The 22,925-nt window shown below is 41.1% G+C and overlaps 1 protein-coding gene across 3 annotated transcripts in view; it reads right to left on the bottom strand.

Annotated features, from left to right (window-relative positions):
• Positions 1-1,798: 1,798 nt before the first annotated feature.
• DPY19L3 (dpy-19 like C-mannosyltransferase 3) overlaps positions 1,799-22,925 on the bottom strand; it is a 69,869-nt gene continuing 48,742 nt past the window's right edge. For all 3 annotated transcript variants that reach the window (XM_019492936.2, XM_059713840.1, XM_006263264.4), the window contains exons 16-19: positions 18,840-18,922; positions 9,877-10,009; positions 6,127-6,285; positions 1,799-5,446 (exon numbers count right to left, since the gene is read on the bottom strand). In XM_019492936.2, the coding sequence (XP_019348481.1) occupies positions 5,285-5,446; positions 6,127-6,285; positions 9,877-10,009; positions 18,840-18,922 (537 nt within the window). In that variant the 3' untranslated portion in view covers positions 1,799-5,284. The remainder of the gene's footprint in view (positions 5,447-6,126; positions 6,286-9,876; positions 10,010-18,839; positions 18,923-22,925) is intronic.

Below are 22,925 nucleotides of genomic sequence, written 5' to 3'. Positions count from 1 at the left end.
TTACCACCTTTTATTCTATTTTACAAATTCTGACAACAATTCTGCACATGAATTAAGGTAACTGAATAAGTGGGTTCCACAGAGCTACTCATGTGCAAGTACGTTCATATCTGGGGTTTACAGAGTACCCAGAATAGAATAATACATTTCTCAGATTGTCTAACCTCTGTAACAGAAATGAATGCTATCTGAACATAAAATATACTTTTTAATTGCAGTAATAAGCTATAAATGATCATTCGCAGGTTTCTACTCTATTAAAAATCCACCTTTCCTCCTACCAGGGACTGCTAATCATTTCATTTCATTTATCTGCTTTAATTAGTATGCTGCTGTTCTAATTACTGTAGAAGCCTTGAAATCATGTCTTTTAGCTTGTTCCCCCTGCACACAGATGCACACAAACATTTCTCTATTTCTTTACAAAAATGCTTATCAAAGAGAGGCACTGACATCTCTCAAGAACGGAGACAGCTGGCTCGCCTACAAAAAGCTTGGCAACCTGGGGGAAAAAAGAAGAAAAAAAATTAAATACAAAAAAACCAAGTAGGTCCCTAGGTAGTTGGATTTTCGGTAATCTGGTACTTTTACTAATCTCCTTCCAAGTTCTTTACAGACTTTAACATGTAGTAAGAACATTTTATTTCCTATAAAATATTTGTATGGGTCTAAAATTTAAATTATCTTGTGGATATAAGTATTTAATCTGCCTGCCTGTCAGCTACATTAATCTTCATGTTTTTTCTTTTAAAATAACATTCCAAGTATAACATGTAGCCAAGGCACTGAAAAGCTGACTTCCATTAGTTTGTAATACTGGGCAGTGCCAAGGGGCTCAGGAGTGAGGCAACACTGGGAAAATTTGGCTCCAGGTGTCATTTATCCTCTTAACAGAGAGCAGGTGTAGAGATTAGGAGGAGATTGAGCAACTGTTGATTAGAAACACAGGTGACAGCTTGGTCTTACATCTGAGTAGTTTGTGCTACTTACCGTTGATGCTAAGGAATGAGAAAGAGGAGCATCCGGTTTAATAGAAGGTACTGAAAAAGGGTTCATTATCCTTGAATAATAAATTTAGTTTAGGTTATCCTTGAGTAAATAATTTTGTTTAGATACACAAATCACATGTTGGTAGATAAATCCATAGCTTTCCTGAATCCATGGTTTGCACCCAATTCTATTCAGTGGCAAAAAGCCCCTGAAGCATAAAAGCTTGTTCTAGCCACCAGTGAAACAGGGACCTGGACAGCAATGTAGCAGACTTGTGTCTATATCCGTATATGCCATTTCTGTATTTCTGAAAATCAAGCCTATTTTAGGTGCTCTAAATTCAAATAAGGCATCTGCCACATGCAGTTATTCTCTCCAGTTTCTCCCCCTCAAAGAATACATGCTTCTTTCCATCATGTAAAGTGACTAAAGCTTGAGAAAACCAAAAAGCAGTACTGTAGTTGATCCTTGTGGGTCAAAGCAAATGTTATTTACCACTACCAGTATAACTTGCTAAGACAGCCTGCTGACCTCACTAAAACTAATTGCAAGAAATGCCTTGACAAAACTCACGACTACTAAACCATTAACTTGGAAATTCAATCGAAGTGACTTGAGCAAGCCATCAAGCCACAAAGATGATTAAAAAAATTATTAACCCTACATGTCATATAACAAGCTTATATTAAGTTTGAAACTTCTGACAGAGAACTGGCTTTTAGAGAACACAGGAGACTTGAATGAGGGACAGGTTCCATAATTACTGCTATTAACTACCTATATAAAAATAAAAACCAGTCCTCTGCTGTGAATTTAAAAGAACACAGCTTTATTTAGTATACAATGGTCATAACATACCAGTACAATATATTTATAAAAACAATTGTATATTAGCTCTCACCAGCAAAACACTGAAAACAGAAATGGAAATGTACTTTTGAATCCCAAAGGCTTTTCTCACTTAAAAAATATATCCTGGGTTTCTGATCTAAAGTCCTCTATCCTTGTACTTTAGGCCCTAATGCATCATTTTTATCAGTTCAGGAGCTGTCTATGGATGTTATGTGATGTATCCAATGAGTCATCAAATTACTCATTTATAGATATGCCTAAGCAAACAAAAATTGCCATAATTTATACAGGTGGATCAATTTTAGTACAACCAGAGAGAAGTGCCAGAATAACCACTAAGCTCTGTGAAGGTGTGGGGTGAGTTGCACTCCAAGCACAGGCCGAGGTCTGTAAAAGGAATTCAGATTCTTAATTCACAAACATTATCACAGCAAGAAACAAAAAAGACAACATAACTACCCAAAAAATTCCCCCAAACAAGCAAACCAGGCTTTGGCTATAAAAACTCCAGAGGACAGGGAATTTAGCCCTTTGCTACTATCAACCTTTGCTAGTAGGGTGTCTTTCTGGTTGCTTGAGTCCAATGAAGTCTCCAATTGGGCATACTCTTTCCCAGCATACTCTCCTTTGGTAGTCATCCCTTTAAATCTGGGAGAGAGAAGCAGCTGCTCCCCTAAGGTGACTTGCTTGGAGTATAACCCTGTTCACTACACTGCCTTCTTCTCCAGCTGGTAAGTGTTTTGCTTCTGTTATATTTGGCTTTTCCTTATTTACTATTTTAAGGAGCTGGCACAGCCATATGGTTAATTAGTGCCAGAGCCATGTAACATGCCTTTCCATCTATGCATTAATTCTTTCGGGTGCCAGAAAATTTAGGCGTAAAGCATATTTAAGCCTTAAAGGCTCAAATGACTGGTGACTTCAGAAGCTAAAAACATTTAAACATGTTTCAAAGGTCTTCTTTCTTATGCCTTTGGAAATTCTGTATTATACAAACTGAATTCCCTTTTGGTCTAGGGTCTGGATATCAAGAACCATGTTTCTGATAGTTTCCAAAGAACAAAGTTACTTTGGGCTCTACTATAAAAGTGTCTTTTGGCACTTCATTGATTCTTTAAGAGACTTGGATTTTTTTGGCAACTTTAAATAAGAGTCTGTATTAAAAATAGAAAACATACAATCTATTTAAAAATAAATGGCTAGAGTCCAGATTTTCTATTCTTAATTGTGTTGTGTCTGCAAGCATGACTCCTAGAATCAAAAAGCTGATTTACGTTGTAATATTTAATTTAATTACAGCAAAGATACTGCACCTTTAAAAAGATACTACTACATTTTAAAATAAGACAACATGGATCTAGACACACTGTACCTTACATGTGCTTGTTTTCAATTACTGCAAGGCACTCATTGAGGAATTTACTGACCCATGCTGTCAGCAGGAACAGGCATGCATCATTACGGGCTTAATTAAAGTTTTAATACTGATTAAAATGTTTTATTATTGTATTATGTTAAACTGCACTGGTCTCCAACCTCATTAAGGAATACAGGATAGAAATTATTCAGGAGTTTCAGTCGTTCAGTTTAACAACCTCGCTACTGTCAATGTTTGATTTAAATACAGTTTGATTAAAGCACACTTTCCTTTTGTGTTCACATGAAAGTGCAGAAAGATGTGGAATGCTGCTTAATGAGTATTTACTGAATATAAAATTGTTTGAGCATGTGATATGACCATCTTTACCCCTGCAGTAATTTACCTCAGTACAACTGCAAAGGGAAAACATTTAAATCATTTGGAATTGGAACATAGCTCAGTTGTGAAAGTTAATCTCATTACACATCTTGATTAAATTAAATGTTGAGTGTGCTATGAGTACCACTTTAAGTTTCCTGTCATTAGAAATTAATTGCAACAGTAATTAACATAAATGAATTATCGGAGCAGGCCACATACACTCCTATAGGTGTTCAAATGTTAATTCAGCATTGGCCTGGAGGCACTTACTTGATTATCACTCTTTTGCTTTTCATAAGGAACTACTAACATTAGCAGGTGCCTAGGTAAGGCTGCCGAGTGTTGTTAGGTTTTCACACGGACCTAGTCTCTACATTTAGTATAAAAACAATAAGCTGCACCAAGACACTGTAGAAGTGACAAGTTTCCTATACAACAGTTAAAAAAGTTGATAGAATTCATAAAGTTCTAGCCTGGGAGAAATACAAAGGCTAAAAACAAAAACACAAAGTTTTCAAAGGTTTTTAAGTTAAGCTGCATCTTCATTGTCAGCCCCAAATCAGCTCTAGATTCTGAGGGTGAAGAGGAGGGAAACAGTGATTGTATGCTTTTTAATTCTTCTTTTTTTTTTTTTTTTAAAGAAAAGAGACCTGTTTTGTGTCTCTTGAATACTAAAAAGCAAGGCTCTGAGACATGCTTATGCAGGTGCATGTGCACATTCACATACAAACTTCTGTCACTGTCGAGGCAAAACACTCCCCATATCATATTGGCAGTGTTCAACTTCAGTATTCTGCACCAGCTATTGGGGGAGATTCACTTAGAGAAAAATCTCCCATTAGTGCAGAGTACAGATAATAAATAGTGTTGTGAGAATCCCAGCGGAGAATTTTTTTTTGTTATCATTTACTCGTGTTTAGTATTTTAAATTAAGAGATTACCAACGTGCCACATACAGCAACATGCTCCAGCATGAGACTCACAAGAAATACACAAAGACCCATCATCAAAAGTTAAAACAGCATAAAAACAGGCAACACACATCTGTATAAGTAAAGTGTTAAAACAACAATAAAAACTACTTTATTCTCCACAGTGTTTTCACTACAAAAGGCTCTGATTTTCAATCAGATGCACATGCTGGGAGCTTTACCCCCATACAGAGCACCACTGAACCAAAAAGAGAGGCTCTGCTTAAGCAATAGTGGTCCACCTTGAAGTATCAGCTTGGACAACTGAGGCTAATGCATATTTAGTAATGAGACAGCGAGGCACCGGCCTTCACTGAATTTTTATTGTGTTCAGCTTACAGTAAAATATCCAAACCCCTGAGCAGAATTATACAGCTTGATCATTCTGCAGTTCTGAGGCAAACTACCTGTTCTGTCTATATTTTTCAGTGAGCTAAACATAAAATTCAGCTTCTGGAAAAATTCTGTGGCCTATATGTGTCGAGATCAGACTCAATTATGGTGGTCCCCTGCTGGCATTAGTGTAAAAATCTATGAAAATTTTGGCAATGTCAAGAATGTTATCAAAACTAAACTGTCTGAAACTAACCTAGGAATCACAGTAATTAACCAAGGAACAATCAATGTAAAATGCCTTTAAAAATGTAACACTTCTGTAAACGTCTTCAACACTTCCCCTTGTGGACTGAGTATTAAAATATTAAACTTGAGTCACAGTTGGGAATTCACGCTATTTATGCTTAGTGAGCTTGTAAACATGGAATGTTTTGTTCTGGAATACTCGAGTAAAGTATAAGGTGTATGCAGGTAAGTTTTTTTTAATTTCCTCACAAAAGCGAGGATATGCGGAAGGCTTCAAATCGGGTTCATTGTCTCCTACGCCATCCATGATCTGTAAGGAAAGTGAACAGATCTGTGAAACACCCTCAAGTATTAAATGGTTACAAGTGATAACTCAAGTTTTCAAAATTCCCTCTCCCTCTCTCTCCATGCTCAGAGAGTCAGACTTAAGACTGAACCAAACAGGAGGAAGAGAATCAAATTAAACTGTCAGACATTACAATAGCATCACAATGGATGACAAGCTAAAATCTAAACCTGGTTTATGTATGGTGTAGGAGCTGTGTGGTGTTGGCAGAGGAGCTGTGTGGTGGTATGTAATCTTTAGGGCTCTACACTGAAAGGCACAGGTCTTGGGTACAGCCAAGTAACTTACACGCAACAAAACCTCTTCATCTGCCATCGGAGTTGAAGCACAGAAATTCACCCACCCAGCCTCTGGATGAGTATGCACAGGAAACGCTATGCATGTGTAGTATTAGTGTGAGGTGCAGCAAGGAGTAACTATTTCCATCCTGTTATGAGTTCCTCCCCCATTACATACTACTGGTTGAAGCAGCCAGGTTTCCTCTAGGCTGTATTCCTCACTGCAAGAGGTCTCTGGGCCTTTGTCCTTACTCTTGTGTCAAACATGGAAAAGAAGTAAGCTGCCTTAGACTATTATGTTAAATGCTTTCCTACTAGCAGAAATTAAACACCACATTTCTTTTTAAGGCCTTGTACAGTACTTACATGACCATTAGCTATATCAAGCAGGTCACGTAACCGACAGCCTCTGCTGTGCCGTCTTTCGTAACATATGCTGTCCTCCAAGATCGCATAATCTGTGCCAAAAGACCTCAGTGTTCTGTAAACTTCCTCTGGAGATCTCTTTGCATATATCTGATAAACCTGCAGAAACACAAACGAAGGTTTAAGAGCAAAATGGGTTAATTAATACTGTAGATCTTTTTGTCCTAATTATTTTTTCAACTTGATTCACAAGATAGAAAGAGATCGGAGATGTGGGTTAGAATTCCCTTCAGCTAAGAAGGACCTGGAACCCACTCCTTATTTAGCATGTGGGTTTTCTGATCACTGAGCTAAGGCACCTGTGTCCCACCATGTAAGAAGCCTAAGCACCTAACTTAGAGCTCTAACTCCCACTCCAAAGGCCAGGCACCTAAAAGACAGACTTTATGGCACTGAACTTGGAGATATCCAAGACCTCCTCTACATCTGGCCCAAAGTCTCCACTGCACTTCATGAAGTTTCTGGCCAGTTTCTTCATTGGGAGTTAAAACTCCTTGGGAGTTTATGGGTATTTAAAGTAACAAGGGATGTCCTACTTACTGTAAATCTTTCAAACTGTTACAAAGTGAAATATGGATTTAAGAGCTTTCAAAGGTTGGTTCTTGCATGTTTATAGTGTTATGCAGCTCAGCCTTACTTGATGTGTTTTGCAGCTTCAGCAAGAATGTGGGAAGAGAAACAAGAGGTCATAGAGAAGTTGAGTGAAATTCTGACCTTAATGAAGTCAATGGCAGCATAACCATTAACTTCAGTGGGACCAGAATTTCATCCTCTGGTTCTGTGAAAACCATGCAGTAGAGTAAGTCAATGTTTGCTTTTGTTGCTGAGTTAATATCCATGAATCTCTCATCAAATTTAGTCCTCTAGGGAGAGTTACAGAAGTGCGTTTTCCCAACATGACACATTAATGGAGGAATTGAAGTTTATCATCAGTCTCTTATCCCAGCTGACCCTTAAGAGCCAGGAAATGTTCTCCCCTGTTAAGCAACATTGCTATATTATTCAAATGGATTAAGACTGGTCTAGCACTTTAAGTTATGTATGAACACTTATAAAATTTTAGCTAAAACTTCACTCTCCACAAAGGAGACTCCTGACCTACTTCAGCTAAAAGCCACCTTGCTGGGAGCACTGAAACAAGCATACTTTGGAGCATTCACTTAAATGTCAACAGATCTGTTTTGTGGCAATCATGGCAAGGAAACAAGTTTAAACTATCTCCACTGAAAATATCCATATCCCCTCATTTGAGAGAGATGTCTCTTAGCTCATGCATTGATTTCCATGCATGAAAATGGATAGTGTAGTTTACACTAATGGATAGGTGAGGGATCCTCACTTCCACCTGTGTAAAGGAACTCCAGTTCTAGTTGGGAGGAGATCTCATGGAATGACACCTGGGGAAGTGAATTTCAAATAGTCTTTCTAAGGACACAGTTATAAGCCCTGCTGCTTAGAAGGCATGCCAAGGAAGAACAGTATAGCCAATGGGTGGGCAATTATTTGGGCTTGAGGGCCACTTAGGGAGTTCTGGTGAGCTGTTGCGGGCTGGGTCATAGATTCATAGATGTTAGGGTCGGAAGGGACCTCAATAGATCATCAAGTCCGACCCCCTGCATAAGCAGGAAAGAGTGCTGGGTCTAAATGACCCCAGCTAGATACTTGTCTAACCTCCTCTTGAAGACCCCCAGGGTAGGGGAGAGCACCACCTCCCTTGGGAGCCCGTTCCAGACCTTGGCCACTCGAACTGTGAAGAAGTTCTTCCTAATGTCCAGTCTAAATCTGCTCTCTGCTAGCTTGTGGCCATTGTTTCTTGTAACCCCTGGGGGCGCCTTGGTGAATAAATCCTCACCAATTCCCTTCTGTGCCCCCGTGATGAACTTATAGGCAGCCACAAGGTCGCCTCTCAACCTTCTCTTGCGGAGGCTGAAAAGGTCCAGTTTCTCCAGTCTCTCCTCGTAGGGCTTGGTCTGCAGGCCCTTGACCATATGAGTTGCCCTTTGCTGTACCCTCTCCAGGTTATCCGCATCCTTCTTGAAGTGTGGCGCCCAGAATTGCACGCAGTACTCCAACTGCGGTCTGACCAACGCCCTATAGAGGGGAAGTATCACCTCCCTGGACCTATTTGTCATGCATCTGCTGATGCACGATAAAGTGCCATTGGCTTTTCTGATGGCTTCGTCACACTGCCGGCTCATGTTCAACTTGGAGTCCACTAGGACTCCAAGATCCCTTTCCACCTCCGTGCCACCCAGCAGGTCATTCCCTAGGCTGTAGGTGTGCTGGACATTTTTCCTCCCTAGGTGCAGCACTTTGCATTTCTCCTTGAAATGGTCAGCACCCCCTACCCCGTGATGATCTGGATCAGCACCCCACCCCCCTGCAACACCTCACCTAAGCTTGCTAAGTGGTTCTGCTCTGTGCTGGACAGGGTGGCTGGGATGGGGCCAAGGGTGGGCAGGGGGTGGGATGGGCAGGCGGGACTGTGACAGTGCAGAGCCAGGGCCTGCAGCAAGGGCACAATCTACTCCTTCCATGCCCCTGCAATGGGTGCCAGTTCTGCAGGTAGGGGCACGTAGGGAGCAGATTGCGGTTCTGTCCTGGGCTCTGGCCCCACACTCTTATTGCCCCACAATCCCAGGGTCTCGATGGAGATCGGCTAGGATTTGCACAGCAGGTCACGTGGCTAGGTGGACAGGACAGGGCTGCAGGCAGGGAGCTGTGTCCGGGAGTGGAATGGGCAGGTGGGGCTGGGTCCAGGATTGTGGGACAGTGACAGTACGGGGCCAAGGACCAGGGGAGAGCTGCAATTCACTCCCTGCCTGCCCCTACCTGCAGAACCAATGCCCGTCACAGGGCCCCTGCCCTAAGCCTAAGCCCTGCCCCGTACTGTCACTGCCCCATGATCCTAGTTCTGCCCACCCGTCCTGCTTGCCTGCTCCCTGCTTGCCTGTGGCAACATCTCATCTGCCCAGCCACATACCCTGCCTATGTGGGTCTTGGCACTGGTGGTGGCTGCAGGGTAGGTGGGCTAGGGTGTCCAGACAACGGGGCTGAGTTGGGCAGTGGTGGCAACTGGAAAGAGCTACCACCACTGGGAAGCGAGTTGGCTGCTACATGGCTCCAGCCCTGCTGTGCACCTGGTGGTGGTAGGAACAACTGCACATGACATGGCCCAGCAGGACCCACTGCAGGCTGGACAAAATCATTTGATAGGCCAGATTTGGCATATTTTGTCCAATCCTGGTATAGCCTATAGCATATCCTGGGTGGCCTACTGTAAATTGCAAACCTGAGAGGTTCTCAAAATGATAAAGAAAGCACAAAGGTGCCTAAAAATTACCTTGGCCACCAGCTCTTTCTGTTCTCAAGCTCTGAGGCATGGCTATGTGGCCCAAGCATTACCATGCAGAGATCCCTAGGCGTGCTTGTTCTTAACATCGATATATACCACTAACCTGTGCTATGCAGACATGACCTACAAAGATACAAGAGCCTGGACACAAGTTAGCAGCTGCCCAAGACATTAAAAGCTTCATGCACTAAACCAATTCCTTGATTCATAATTGAAACTAGGAGCAATGAATGGTGATTTCAGTTTCAACATTCCATTAGTGTCCACGTTTCTGTGGGATGAAACCAGCTGAATTATGAATGAGATCTAGTTGAGGAGCTCAGAAATGTTCTTACCTGTTTTGTTCTCTCTCGCAGACTCTTGTCCTCATAATGCGGATGATTAGTTAAGATCCTTCCAGTGCACAATTTAACTCCTGCTAATAGCTGCATGCTCCCAGCAAATGCTGCTGTCTTAGGAGTGTTGGACCTAAAAAAATTATCATAATTTTGAGGATATCCTGATTGATGATGGCTTGTTGGGTTGTTAAAATTACAAATCAGGAAAAAGTATATATTGAAGGGAGGCTTTTCACCTCCCTCTCATTTCAGGGAACAGACTGTTTGACTTTAGCACATCTAATATTTCCCGAAGTAAAAAATATTTCCAATGAATCCTTTAAATAGTGTTTCCTAAAAAATTACAGTTTGTCATAGAAGTAAAAGGCATGCCTGTATGTTCATTCTCTGTGGTCCAAATGGACAGGCTCAAATATTCCAGACACAATTCAAGAGGCTTGCTGAAAAAATTGGGCTGAAAAATTCTAAACAACATGCATATCTCAGATAGGTGCCCAGAGCTAAGCTTTTTGGGTGAAGTCTATTTCAATTTATAATATGCTGCCTTGGTTTATAAAGCCTGTGAATATTTGGAAGCTTCTGCTACTGTGTGAGATAAAGTAGCTTTTCAAAAAATATGTTGTGATGTTTAATTTTCCAGCAATACAGTGTTGGACAGATGCGATCAATTTGAATATAAGAATTATTTTTAATTGTCATTATCCCTATATTCATTTGGAATAATTTTTTGTTCTAAAAGTGAAGCAAACCTTTTTCCACCTACTTTACTCTTAGGAAGAGAGAGCATTTTAAAAAAAGATAGCTTCAGTTATGAAAATTACAACTAAGAAGATTCTAAAAAATTATTTGTGTTGTGCTAGTGCCTAGCATCCACAATCAGTATCTAAACCTTTCCCTGGACTTTACCGCATAACTATCTGACAAGATTCAGGTTAAGGATATAATAAGAAGGGGGATGGGGTAGCAAAACCCCCACAATAATTTAATGTACTAAAAATGGTGTATATAGTATATCTGCTGCCCAGCTATTGTCCAGTGTTTGGTAGGCATGGTGCCCAAGATAGGTTTTTTTGGAAAGAATAAATTATGGCAAGTAAAAAGAAAAATGGAATTGGGAAAGGGATTTGTAGAATAAATACCTGAGAAATGCACCCCATGGGCCCACAATCAAGAAACTGTGCCATTCATATCTAAATGTGTTTTCTTCAAAAGCCACTAAATGCACCTGCTAGTGTTTAAATATTTGCCCTCTGAAGCCTTGGCTGTAAATTATCACTTTTCTTTAAACTGAGCTCCATGATAAGGTTTGAAAATGTTAAGAGACAAGCATTACATTTTGCTTCAGCCCTCCGGGAAATAATACTTAGGAATGAATTAATATTAATCACAAGCCTTTCCTAAAACTTCTTGCGCTGCCATATTAATCTCATACAAAGAGGCCAGAGATAATATTTTAATATGCCAGTTCAACTTCACTGAAAAACTAGTTTTTTGGTCGTTTATAAAACTAGTCTCGTTTAAAATTCTGAAAATACTTAATCTCTTTTTAATAATTTATTTGCACTTAAAACATTCAAAGCCACAAGTGCCATGAAGAAAGTGTTTCATCAAATTAAAATGAATTAGTCTTGGAATTTAACATGTTATACCCCCTTGCTGGTTGTCAGCTAGGACGTCCCTGAACCAGCAACACGCACAGGACTTACCACTTGTGCTAAAAAGCCTAAGGGCTAGAATTCACCAAGGGGCCTAGGGTCAGTGTAGTTTAGGTGTTAAAATCCAAAATTGATTCTCAGAACTCCCAAAAGTATTCAAAATTTTGCTGGTAAAGATCTCTAGGAGTCTAACATTCTACTTAGAGAACGCTTCAGGGATGCCTCAGTTTTGTCAGTACTCAGCAGAGCTGCACTTACCTAATCCCTTGACCTGGTGGTGCTCAACTTTAACTCTTTGGATGTTGAAGGCCAGATGAGGGGTGTAGAGTCAGCCCACCGGCCAGATGGGAACCCTGCGCTGCCTCCGGCCAGCCCATGCCCAGATCAGGGCCCCTCACCCACCTCCACACACTGATCTAGTGCGGGGGTTGGAAGGAGCCACTCCAGGGCACACAGCTAGGACTTGGAGGATAGAACCAGGACAGGGGAGGGACATTCTGTGCCCTGCCAATCTGGGCTGGGAATAAGTGGTGTGCCACTGGCACAACCTCTGTCCAGCAGCTCAGGAGCCCTGCTCCCCCTCTGCCTCTGTCCTACCTGGGGCAAAACCCCACTCCAGACAAAGCCCAGGGACTGCCATGCCACCAGAAGCAGGGGGGCCAGCACACCTCCCTCTGCTGGCTGCCTGCAGTTAATACCTGCCTGACAGATGGCAGGGCAGCAGGTGGAGGCTTGTGATTGGCAGCCCAATCAAGGATGGTGCAGCTGTTTGGCTGTGCGCAGCTGCCCTCGGAAAGCTCTGGCATGCTGGGAGGCTTGCAGGAGCACCCCTCCCTGCCTTCTGGCCTCAGTCAGTGTATGCACCTGCCTGCCTCCCTCCACCAAAGGGCGAATGTGAGTTCCATTTGCTCTCGGTACAATCTGTGCAGCTTAGTGAAACCCACATGGATTGGAATGATTGCACCTCAGGCTTTTTGAATGTCTGTACCTAGCCACAACTGCTCTCAGAAGGAGCAGTGCCCCAGAGTGCTTTAACCATTAGACCCTATGTTACTCTGGGAATTCACACAATCTCCACTCCCCCTGTTGAAGCCACTCCATTTAGCATGGAATAAATATTGCCCAGAGAAAGAGAGTGAGCATGACTTGCTAGCTTAGTGGAGAGCATGATTACTCAGGAGGGAAGAAAACTAGATCTGGGAATCAAGCCCCTGGTTACCTTGATCCCAGCTAAATGCCTACCCTCCAGGCTATGTGTCCTACTCATTCTTTCTGGCCCAATGGATTCAGAATTTTTTTTTTGACAGGTCCTCCTTATCATGGATTAGTGCTTTATCTACAGTGTAAGAAGGGGAAAACCATGTTCCCTTGGCCATATTTTAAAAGAAGTGACCCCTAGGCTGGTTATGAAAGAAATGTTTAGGTGAAAGGAAGGATCTAAGCCTCACCTCGGTCATCAGTGTCTCCATTTACTAGCCCGGACAGCTTGCAGCTCAGCATGTTGGCTTTTTCTGAACGGGAGGAAGACCAGCCCTTCACATGGACAGAAGCAGCTGGCTGGACCAACCAGAGGCAATTGGCATGCCATTGGCAAAACTTCTACTGGATCAAATGGCTGGGGAAATCAGCGAGCTCTTAGTAAAATATGACCTGGATTGGTCCTTTGTCAGCCAGATCCAATCCCTCTGTGAACTGGATCTGGCTAATGGGCTGTAGGCTGTAGACCCTTGCAATTAGGGGTACTGTGGGAGCCTAAAAGCTGGGTGTTGTCATACTGAGCACTGCAACGCCCACATTCTTTTCTAAGGCCTTTAGCTAATAGAGCAAACCTTCATTATCTGCAATAGTCACTGGAAGAGGACATGACACATTTAACCTGTATGTTGCACATGCAGCATGATTCGCCATGTTACATGCATCCCTCATTAATACTTCCACCTGATTCAGCAAATAGCAGCTGTGGTCTGTATCTAAAGCAACTAATGTGTTTCAAACTACTGAATGACACTTCTCTATTATAGCAAAATGAAGCAATTTTTACAAATGTCTGAACAAATGATGTATAAAATGAAAGGATAATTTGTTTTTATAGCTTTCTGCCAAGCTCCATACCAGGTTGGCCAACCTGCAAACAATTTATTTTGTAAGAAATGTCACTAAATAATGACAAGGACTTACAGGTCAAACTGATTTACATTATATAATTTAAATGTCATTCCAAGCAGACCTGATGGCATTTTGAACAAATAATCTAATTTAGTTTTGAAGCTCTAAGCTTCAACAAGTTAATTGCTGTTGAACTAATGGGTAAACTGAGCACAATAATATAATGTGTGAACCTTTGCTTTATCTGTACTTAAGAATTTATAGAATTATGTAAATACTACAGAATAACTCATTAAAAATCAAAGGTTTTTTATAGGAATTAGATGGCTAGGCTTACCCTGTGCAGGTTAAAAAGAGGTAGTAATTCTTTCTGTTTTTGTTAAGCTGCTAAACATTTTATGCATTTGTTTTAAAGAAGTCCTACTGAAATAGCAAATGTTGCAATTACAGTTTGTGACACTAGAAAATAGTGTGATTATTGCTATTAAAGTCTTGGGAGAACTGACAGCAGACTGTGGAGTTTAGTGTTGTTAAAGCTGGCAAATCTCAGGTTACCCATTCAGTAGAGTTCGGGTTTCAAGAATTCAGAGGAGGACAAATTAATGAACCTCAGAAAAAGGGGAAATTACAGAAAGGGCTTCCCAGGTGCCCGAGTTGGCATGCCATATCAGAATCAACACCCTGAAGTATGGCCCCGGGAGTGTAAGGAAAAAATGACAAAAGTGAACATAGCTGTTTCTAAAGCTTGGCACATGTACTAGGGCACATCTACCAATTCTGGTATGAGCTCTCAAGTTCTGAAAGCAAGCACATTGTAGTATGGGAAAATATCAATGTATAGTCATGCAGAAATTATCTACATGGCCAGAAGCTTTAAGGTTGTCATTAGTTAACTTTAAGGTAAAGAGACTAGGGAAGCTCATTCTGTTGATATGATCACTCTACCGATATCCTTCCTCATCCCACAAATGAACTTTTTTCTTAGGGAAAGAGACCAAAGTTAAGAATTTAGTACACCTCCTATTTAGGACTGTAGAGTTGAGAATATACCTAGGACATTGATAGGGCTGTCTTAATTGTTTTTTTAAAACTACAGTACATAAGAAAACAAGGAAAAAAAGGAAACAAGTTATCAAAGAGAATGATTTCACTTCATAATCCTGCAAAATGGTCCAAAATGCTGCAAGAACACTACTGAAAAGGTACAAAACACTACATACTGCTAAGAACACAACAGTATTTTTAGCAAGGGGATATTTTGGGAAATGTATTTCTATATGCTCTAAATTGGACAAACAATGGCTTATCATTAAGTTGTATACTTGGACATATCTTTTAAAGTGTGTTTGGATATAGACAGATTCAATGTCTTTTCTGATGCAGAAAGTTTGCAAAATAATCCTAATTCAATACTGTATATGACAAACTGAAACTCAGCACACTGAGTTTTAATGAATATATAATTAATTCCTGATAATGCAAGCTCTAACCATTAATTATAGGAGAACTACCAAGTGTTAGCACAGTATAATATTCTTCTTCCACATCCAAATTTAAATAAAGAAAATCAGTCCCAACTTGAGGTGTATGTTATAAATTTGTTGTTGACTGTAGTTAATGCACAAGTAATTAAATTTTCTTTACATGAACAATAATTTTCCAAAGCACTATAAATTCTAAAGAAAAAATGTATTCTGTAATCGTCTGTCATGATTTAAAACGAAAAGACGACAAGCAGCAGTTTAGCATTCTCAGCACCTGGGAACACATGAAAAATTATTCCCATTGCATCTGGTCATATCCAGTTCCTGGCTGGGACAAAAGCCACATGAATATTTTATGTATAAATCTATATAAAACTCTGTATATTGTACTCAAGGGACCTGAACTATCAAACATTTACCATCTCTTAATAAACAAGCAGTGCTAAATGGCACTGGCTGGTAAACATCAGTCATGAGAAGGTGTTGATATAGCTAAAAGATACTAAATGATGGAAACAACATGGGCCCGCTTTCATGATATGTCATTGAAGATTTGTAAGATATTTTACTTGTGAATAATTACATTGCTCCTTTTAGGTTACTGAGCAGGGAAATAGAGCATTATGGAGCTCAGGCACATTGCTAAGGGTGAGAGTTTTTTTTAATTGCTGGATGACTGGTTTCATCAGGGCAATTTGAGTTATTCAAACATAAAATATTAAACCCAAGAGTAAAGCAGAGGGAAAAATAGATGATGAAGGAAGAATTACAGTACATGCTCCAGACATTTAAAAGTTAAAATGTAGAAGATTCAGTTTTGACTACAAAATATTTTTTTTGAGGGACATGGAACTATTTTCAAATAAAACAGCAATGGGATAATGCAGAATTCAGAGAGCAGTCATTTCTAGAAACAATACAAACACGAGAGATCTGTAAACACTTCAAAGTGGTTTTGTTCACATATTGTCTTTGCTACAAATTGAACCTGCAAGTTTAGTTTACAAGATTCTAGTTGCAACGCAATCCCTCTATTATCACAAACCTCCAGAAAACACCCTACTTAACCTTTTTGCACAATCTGTCCTCTATCAGCTGTCCCAAGGTACTCATACCCTAAAAACACACCCACTTCTCCTGTACAGAGGTCCTAGGAGCTTTGGGGGAATGACAGTCTTGGAGGAAGGATTCGCTGATATGCCTCTAATACAAACTTCAAATCTAGGCTCAACGTGAATAGGCTCATTTGTTTACACATCTTTAGGAAAGCACCTGTTGGGATAAAGTCTAAAGGCGCATCACAATGAGCTCAAATGTTCACCTTGCTTCACCTCAAACTAAGCTGAGCCTCGGCCTATAGAGATACACCATGCATATGCACCTGTTCACTGCACTGCTAATTTGCAGCATGATGGTTTGGCTTTTTTTTTTTTTTTTTGGACACTGGGAGATCCCATTGCCACTGCAGTAGGACTAATCCCACTGCACTGCCAGAAAGGGAGCCTGGCTGGCCAGAGCCATGCTCTGGCTACTGGCCAGACTGAGCAGCCAGCTCGGTGCTGCTCCTGCCCTGGGAGGCATAAACGACACGTAGGGAGGGCACGGGGGGTGGGGCACGTGTTCCCCCTGAAATTGGCCCTCTCTCACTGGTGTGCTTCCGATTTTGCCAGCGGCACTTCTGGTTTGCTGCTGGCCATTCTGGGGTTTGCCCCTCTCCTCCTCCCATCCCCCTTCTGGTCGGTGATTGGCTGCTGGTGCCCCCCAGAGCCAGGAGGCACCAGTTGCCCATGCTGGGAGGCCTGCAGGTAAGGCTGCTGGAGCCAGCACAGGTGCTGGTCCCTGCCTCCCCTATCCCACCCGGGTCATTTTGCCACGTGCCTGAGTCCATGTTTATGGGTGTGCCTGGGGACAAATATCAGCAGCAAAAATGTGCCACTGCTATTTGTCCAGTGGGAAACGCACACCCCTGCACGTTCGTACTCATTAGGATGTGCCCTAAAGGTTTACTTTGGTCTACTCTGAGTTCTGAGTACAGAATTTAGTTTAGTGGGTGCACCAAAACTACCCTCTACTAAACCAGCAAGCCACCATATAGATGGCCAGCCACCATATCAAATTCAGTATGTTATTTGAGTCACTTTAAAATCAAGGCAAGAAGCTTGTGCACACATGCTGTTTGAAGTCTGGATTTTCCAGTTCTATGTGTAGGTGTCCCTCAATATGTTTATGAACATGGACAAATGTTCCCTTGGAGTGGTTTCAAAATAGAAGGGGCCTACTGAAATACAAATGTAGGAAAAGTTTTTTAATTTTGATCCTGTTTCATCTAAGGTTAAAGTTGGGGCACTTGAGCTCACTTGTATCTCTATAGGCCTACGCTCAAGTAGCTGAGCAGCAGTTCCCTCACCTCTTATGAAACTGCTCCAAGTGATTGTTTGTCCATGCCCTAATACTAGGTAAAAATATTTTCAGGATAAAAAGTAGACCAGACATGCCATGAAAGGTCACAAGGAGACGAAACACAAAGTACTTGGAGGCCCACTTGTGAAAAGAGGTATCTAAGAGCTTGGTGCTGGTTAATAGGGGTGTGAGAAACAGGCTGTATTTGATTCAGATTTGGCCCAAATCAGGGACAGCAACTTGATTTATTTGGATCACTGTCCTGATCTGATTTGGCTGAATCCGAATATTCAACGCTGATTCAGAGAATCAGCGATTTGGACATAGACACAGCTTTAACTGTTTTTTCTCCATACCTCGAGGTAGCAGGTGCAGCTAGTGAACACTGCAATGGTGGGTGTCCCACAGGAGCATGGGGGGGCCCCCCGAACCCAGAAGCGGACTGGAAGAATTTCCGGTCCACTTCCGGGTCTGCTGCCAAGCGCATATCCCCCCCCCCCCCCCCCCCCCCCCCCCCCCCCGGCTTGGTGATCAGCCGTGCAGGGACCCCGAGTGCCACCCCAGACCCAGGAGGAACCAGTTGCTGAGCCTCAGGGGTGCAGGGGGGCCCCCCTGCAGACTCAGAAGTGCTTCTGGTCCACTTCTGGGTCTGCTGCCTAGTGCGCTGGGGACCCCCCATGCTCCTGTGGGACGCTCCATCCATGCCACCATCTCGGCGTTCACGAGCCGCCTGGTACTTTGAGATATGTAGAAAAAACATTTAAAGGTGTCTATGTCTAAATTGTCTAATCTTTCTGAATCGATTTGGAGGGTTCCAATTCAATTTGGAAAGATTAAAGGGTCTCCTGATTTGATTCAGATTCGGAGATTTGGCCACTGAATCAGGCCGAATCTCTGCCAAATCCAATCAGCGACCGAAGCTTTGCTCAGCCCTACTAGTTACCATACAATCTATCATGATAACATCACCTTCTCCAAACTTAAGCATTTTCCAGTATGTCAGATGAGAGACCTATCTGTACTTATCCAATCATGAGGACTGATGGAGTCTATTGGTTTCTAGACTTCTTGTTGAAATACAGTGGCCTGCTGCTGTACCAGGGCAGAGCAGGCTGGTAAGGCATTTACAACTAGCTGTTGTTTGCAGACATGAATATACTAATCCTTACACAGCCCATTCCTTCTTAACTATCTCCACAGGTCACTATAGTTCACAGTTGGCCTGTGACAAATGGAAAAGGAAAGCACTATAACTAAGAACATTAGGTCAATATAAATAGCATTCAACTTAAATAAAGAAAAAAAATCCTCTTACTTAATCCAGTTCATCAGCTCCACTGTGTCTGGGTCATAGAACTCTCTCAGCTCTGACAGCTCATCCATCATTCCTGGCCAGAACTAGAATTAAAGCAAAACAAAAACTGATAATAAAATGAACAAACAAAGTTCTGGATGCTGAAAAAGAGCTCAATTACCAGCTGAATAGAAATGATTGGCTTGAGGTACTGATCTGGTCTACCTTGGAGATATGCTGCAAGGCTTATGAATATCTGTCCCTCTTATGAAGGAGGTGTATCCATTATTGCAATGAAGGTAAACAATTTGGGAATCTGGTGAGGTCCACAGCTGCTGTCTAGACAGGAAAAAAGGGACCAGTTGTAGCCATTCTCCATCTCTGTTTCGGTGACTTAGGTCAGGAGATGCACAACTTCTGAGAGTTCCAGGCAGGTTAAACTACACCTTAAAATCTATTTGGAAACTGAAGCTGGCAGTGAATGTGGTAGTCTGCTTCTAGAAGAGATTTTATGAAATTACAACAGCACTTAGGATTTGTACAGGGTGCCTAGTAGTTTGTTACTTAGGACACAAAAATATAAATCAAATGGATACTTCCTATCTGAAAAACTGCTCATCTCCCAGTCAATACTACCATAAGCAAGAGCAGAGGGGACGCTGGATAGCACTCAATTTAAAAGAGGGGGTTTTCTTGGAGAGTCCCTCAAATTTATAATTTACTTCACACCTTTATTTGAAATATCCCAGATCTGTTGACTTGCAAGCTGCTTTCATAGGCTGTTGGAAAAGATGAGGAGCTGCTTTCAGTTTGACTGATTAGGCTGTGATTCTTTAACACAAGCTAGAAGGAGGCTGCCAATACACGTACGTGTTTACTGGAATTTAGTTTTAAATTTCTGCAATAGATACTTACAACACAGGACAAATATTTCTTATGATTAAAATCTACATAATAAATCCTAGTGCTTTTGTGAGTGTTGTGTTATCCACAAGAGATTCCATGATATATTAAGATGATGAAAAATAAGGAGGACCACACAAATGAATCTGTACAAATGCAAGCCTCCAAATGAATAGGAATACTAATACTTTATGAGAGAGGCAAGGGTTGCTATGGGTAATATCTTTTTATTGGACCAACAACTTAGCTGAGATAAAAGTTATCATCTTCAACAATCCTTGCCTCTCATATTTCCTGGACCATCATAGCTACAATGTTATTCCAACACTACTAATGCTAGCAGAGCTGGAATACTCCTTTCTAGATCAAGAAGTTAAAGCACATAATAAATAAGAGGACAAAAAGGATTTTGAAAAGCAAAGGGCATATACACAAATGAAAAAAAAAAACCCTTTGAGGATGAATTGCTAAGTCTGCAGATCACCAGGGGTAAAAGGGTGCAATTAAAGATGATAACTTTGTTAATGACTAACTGTATGTACAGATATTTGCTCTCCCAGGAGAAACTCTCCTGGGAGTGATTTAACTTCTGGAGCAGCCATTCTTACTCTGGGAAAAAAGCCTGAACATCTGTACACTTATGGTCTCCCTTGGGAGAGCAAATACTCTCCCAGGAGAAACTGAATGTCTGCTGCATAAATGACTGATTGGTATCAGTCTTCACTTCAGAAGAGATGTGTATCCTAAACCTGCTCTCTTCTGATATTGAAGTAGAGGTGCCATTCAGAAACTGAGGTGGAACAAACTGATAATTTAAAAAGCAGAGTTACCAGGTCCATATGGTATTCATCCAAGAATGAATGAATACTAAAATCAAAGGAATTTAAGTATGAAGTAGCTGAGCTGCTAAAAAAAATATGCAGTTTCTCATTAAAAACAGCTATTCCACTGGAGGACAGGAGGGTAGCAAATATAGCTATGTTTAGAAATGCTCTGGGGGTGAACCAAGGAATTACAGACCAGTAAGCTTTTCATCTGTGCCTAATAAATTGGCTGAAATAGTAATTAGAAGTAGAATGAAAAAAACATCTGGAAGACAGATATGCTACGACATAACTGGCACAGCTTCTATAAAGTAAAATGGTGTCTTAGATTGTTTGAATGTGGATAAAGGAAAAGTGGTTGACGTTCATTTAGATTTTTAAAAGGCCTTTGACATTCATTTAAACTTTTGAAAGGCCTCTGATAAGATCCCTCAAAAAAGGCTGCTACAGAAATTAAACATTCCTGGAAGGAGAGGTAGAGAATTATCATAAATGAAACACTGGGTTTAAGGGCAAACTTCAGACAGGCTGGTCTTGATTTGCTCAGCTCTCCGCCCGTTTAGATCTACTGCGGCTGAAGCAGAGACTGTCCCAGGAGGAGGATATAGAAAGAAAGATTAAGCTTTGTCCCTCACCAGTCAATATTTCCCAATGCTACCCACACTTCCTGATGGTTGCCATTGGGGAAAAGAGCCAACCTCCCTCACAAAATAACTGTCTCCAGCAACTATAGCCACTCCACAAGTAGCACATCACCAAGGGACAAAGTACACACAACTCTGCTGAGGGAACAATCTAACTATTCAGATACTTTACAAGGCAATTACTAGTTTACCTTAATCTTGACCAGAACATACAGGATTGATAGTTCCATCTCTGAAAGAATACTGCAGAACTGAAAAGAGGATCTAGGAAGGGCAATGAGAATTATTAAAGGCTTGGGAACTCTTTAAGAGTGAGAAATGTAAATGACTGTTTACCTTGAAAAGGAAGTGATGTTGGTATTTTGCACTTTTAAAGGTACCAGGCCACTTAGGTAGGTGGCTAAATTTAGGAATCTTAATTTCAATTTCAATATTTATAATAATATCCTGGAAAATAACCAGGATATTGAATATCCCCTTAGAGTTATTGGATTGGAAACTATATTGGCAAACAGCTGAGAAGTGGGGTACTGGCTTAGGCAGTTAGGTCAGGTGCAGTTCCATGCCACCACTGCTGCCTTGTAAATACTCACAGTGGGCTACAATGAGATGATCAGTATGTTCCAACATATTCCTCAATTTTTGCATAAAACTAAGAGTTTCTGGCATAATGGGAACTTGGATTTATGAAGGCAAAGGAACTGATTTTACACACCAGCAATTTGCTCAGGAATGACAGACTCGCACAAACAAAGCCTGATGGATGATCTTGTATGTTAAAACATTAAGTACCCTGGATACCGATCAGAATTTAAACAAAACAAAACAAAAAAACCCAAACAGTTCACAAAATAAACAGTCAAACCAACACTCATACTGCCATGAATTATTCAAATAGGGAATGACATCTTAGTGCAGTGGTCATTATCTGCTGTATTAAACATGGAAGTCCTCTACAATTTTAGTTTTATGTGAAAGTTGTAGACTGCGGTGTATAAATGCAGAAAATTCATGTAAAGAGAAATGTAGATGTCTTGTTTGTCTTGAGACATGCTGTATAAGTAATCTAAAAGCTGGCTAGCATCGTAGCCACAGCTGCAGCTGAATAAATCTTTCGGGCAATGTATTAGGGATTGGAGCAACCACATGTCTCAAAAGAAGCTTTCATTAGCTTATTCAAGATTAGGTTAATAATCCCATAAAACTACTGGTTTGGATGAAGGAACTAATGCATGTTTCCTCATACATGTAACCACAGAAACTACAGAAAATATGTTTGCTAATTCAGAAAGCCAGATCCAATGGCAGGTTAAAATTAATTAATGCAATCTATGACCACAGGTGGCATGCAAAAGAATCCTTAGTTGGAAAGCAGGTAACATGGGTCTCGATATCAAAGTACTAGAATTGATTTATCCCTTCAGCCTTGTTGCAAAGGTTTTTGGAGGAATGACACACACTCCGGTTCCCATGATTACAAAGCCATGCCTCTCTCTCACTAAGGAAATCGACCACTTTCTCTGGCCTACTCTTGAGGTTTCTTGACAACATTTTAGCTTCAATCTCCTTTTCAGACCATGTTTATACAAGGACTGATCCTGAAAGATACTAAGCATTTCCTGAGAGGTGCCAAATCTTATTCTTCCCACTGAACATCAAGAAAAATCATATTTCTAATCTCAGTATGAATTAGCCCGAGCTTTTGGGAAACATGTTTTATATGAACGCTTGTTTCT

The sequence above is a fragment of the Alligator mississippiensis genome, chromosome 10 (genome assembly GCF_030867095.1).
Source record: "Alligator mississippiensis isolate rAllMis1 chromosome 10, rAllMis1, whole genome shotgun sequence".
NCBI lineage: Eukaryota > Metazoa > Chordata > Crocodylia > Alligatoridae > Alligator > Alligator mississippiensis.
This window is presented reverse-complemented; position numbering and strand designations above follow the sequence as displayed.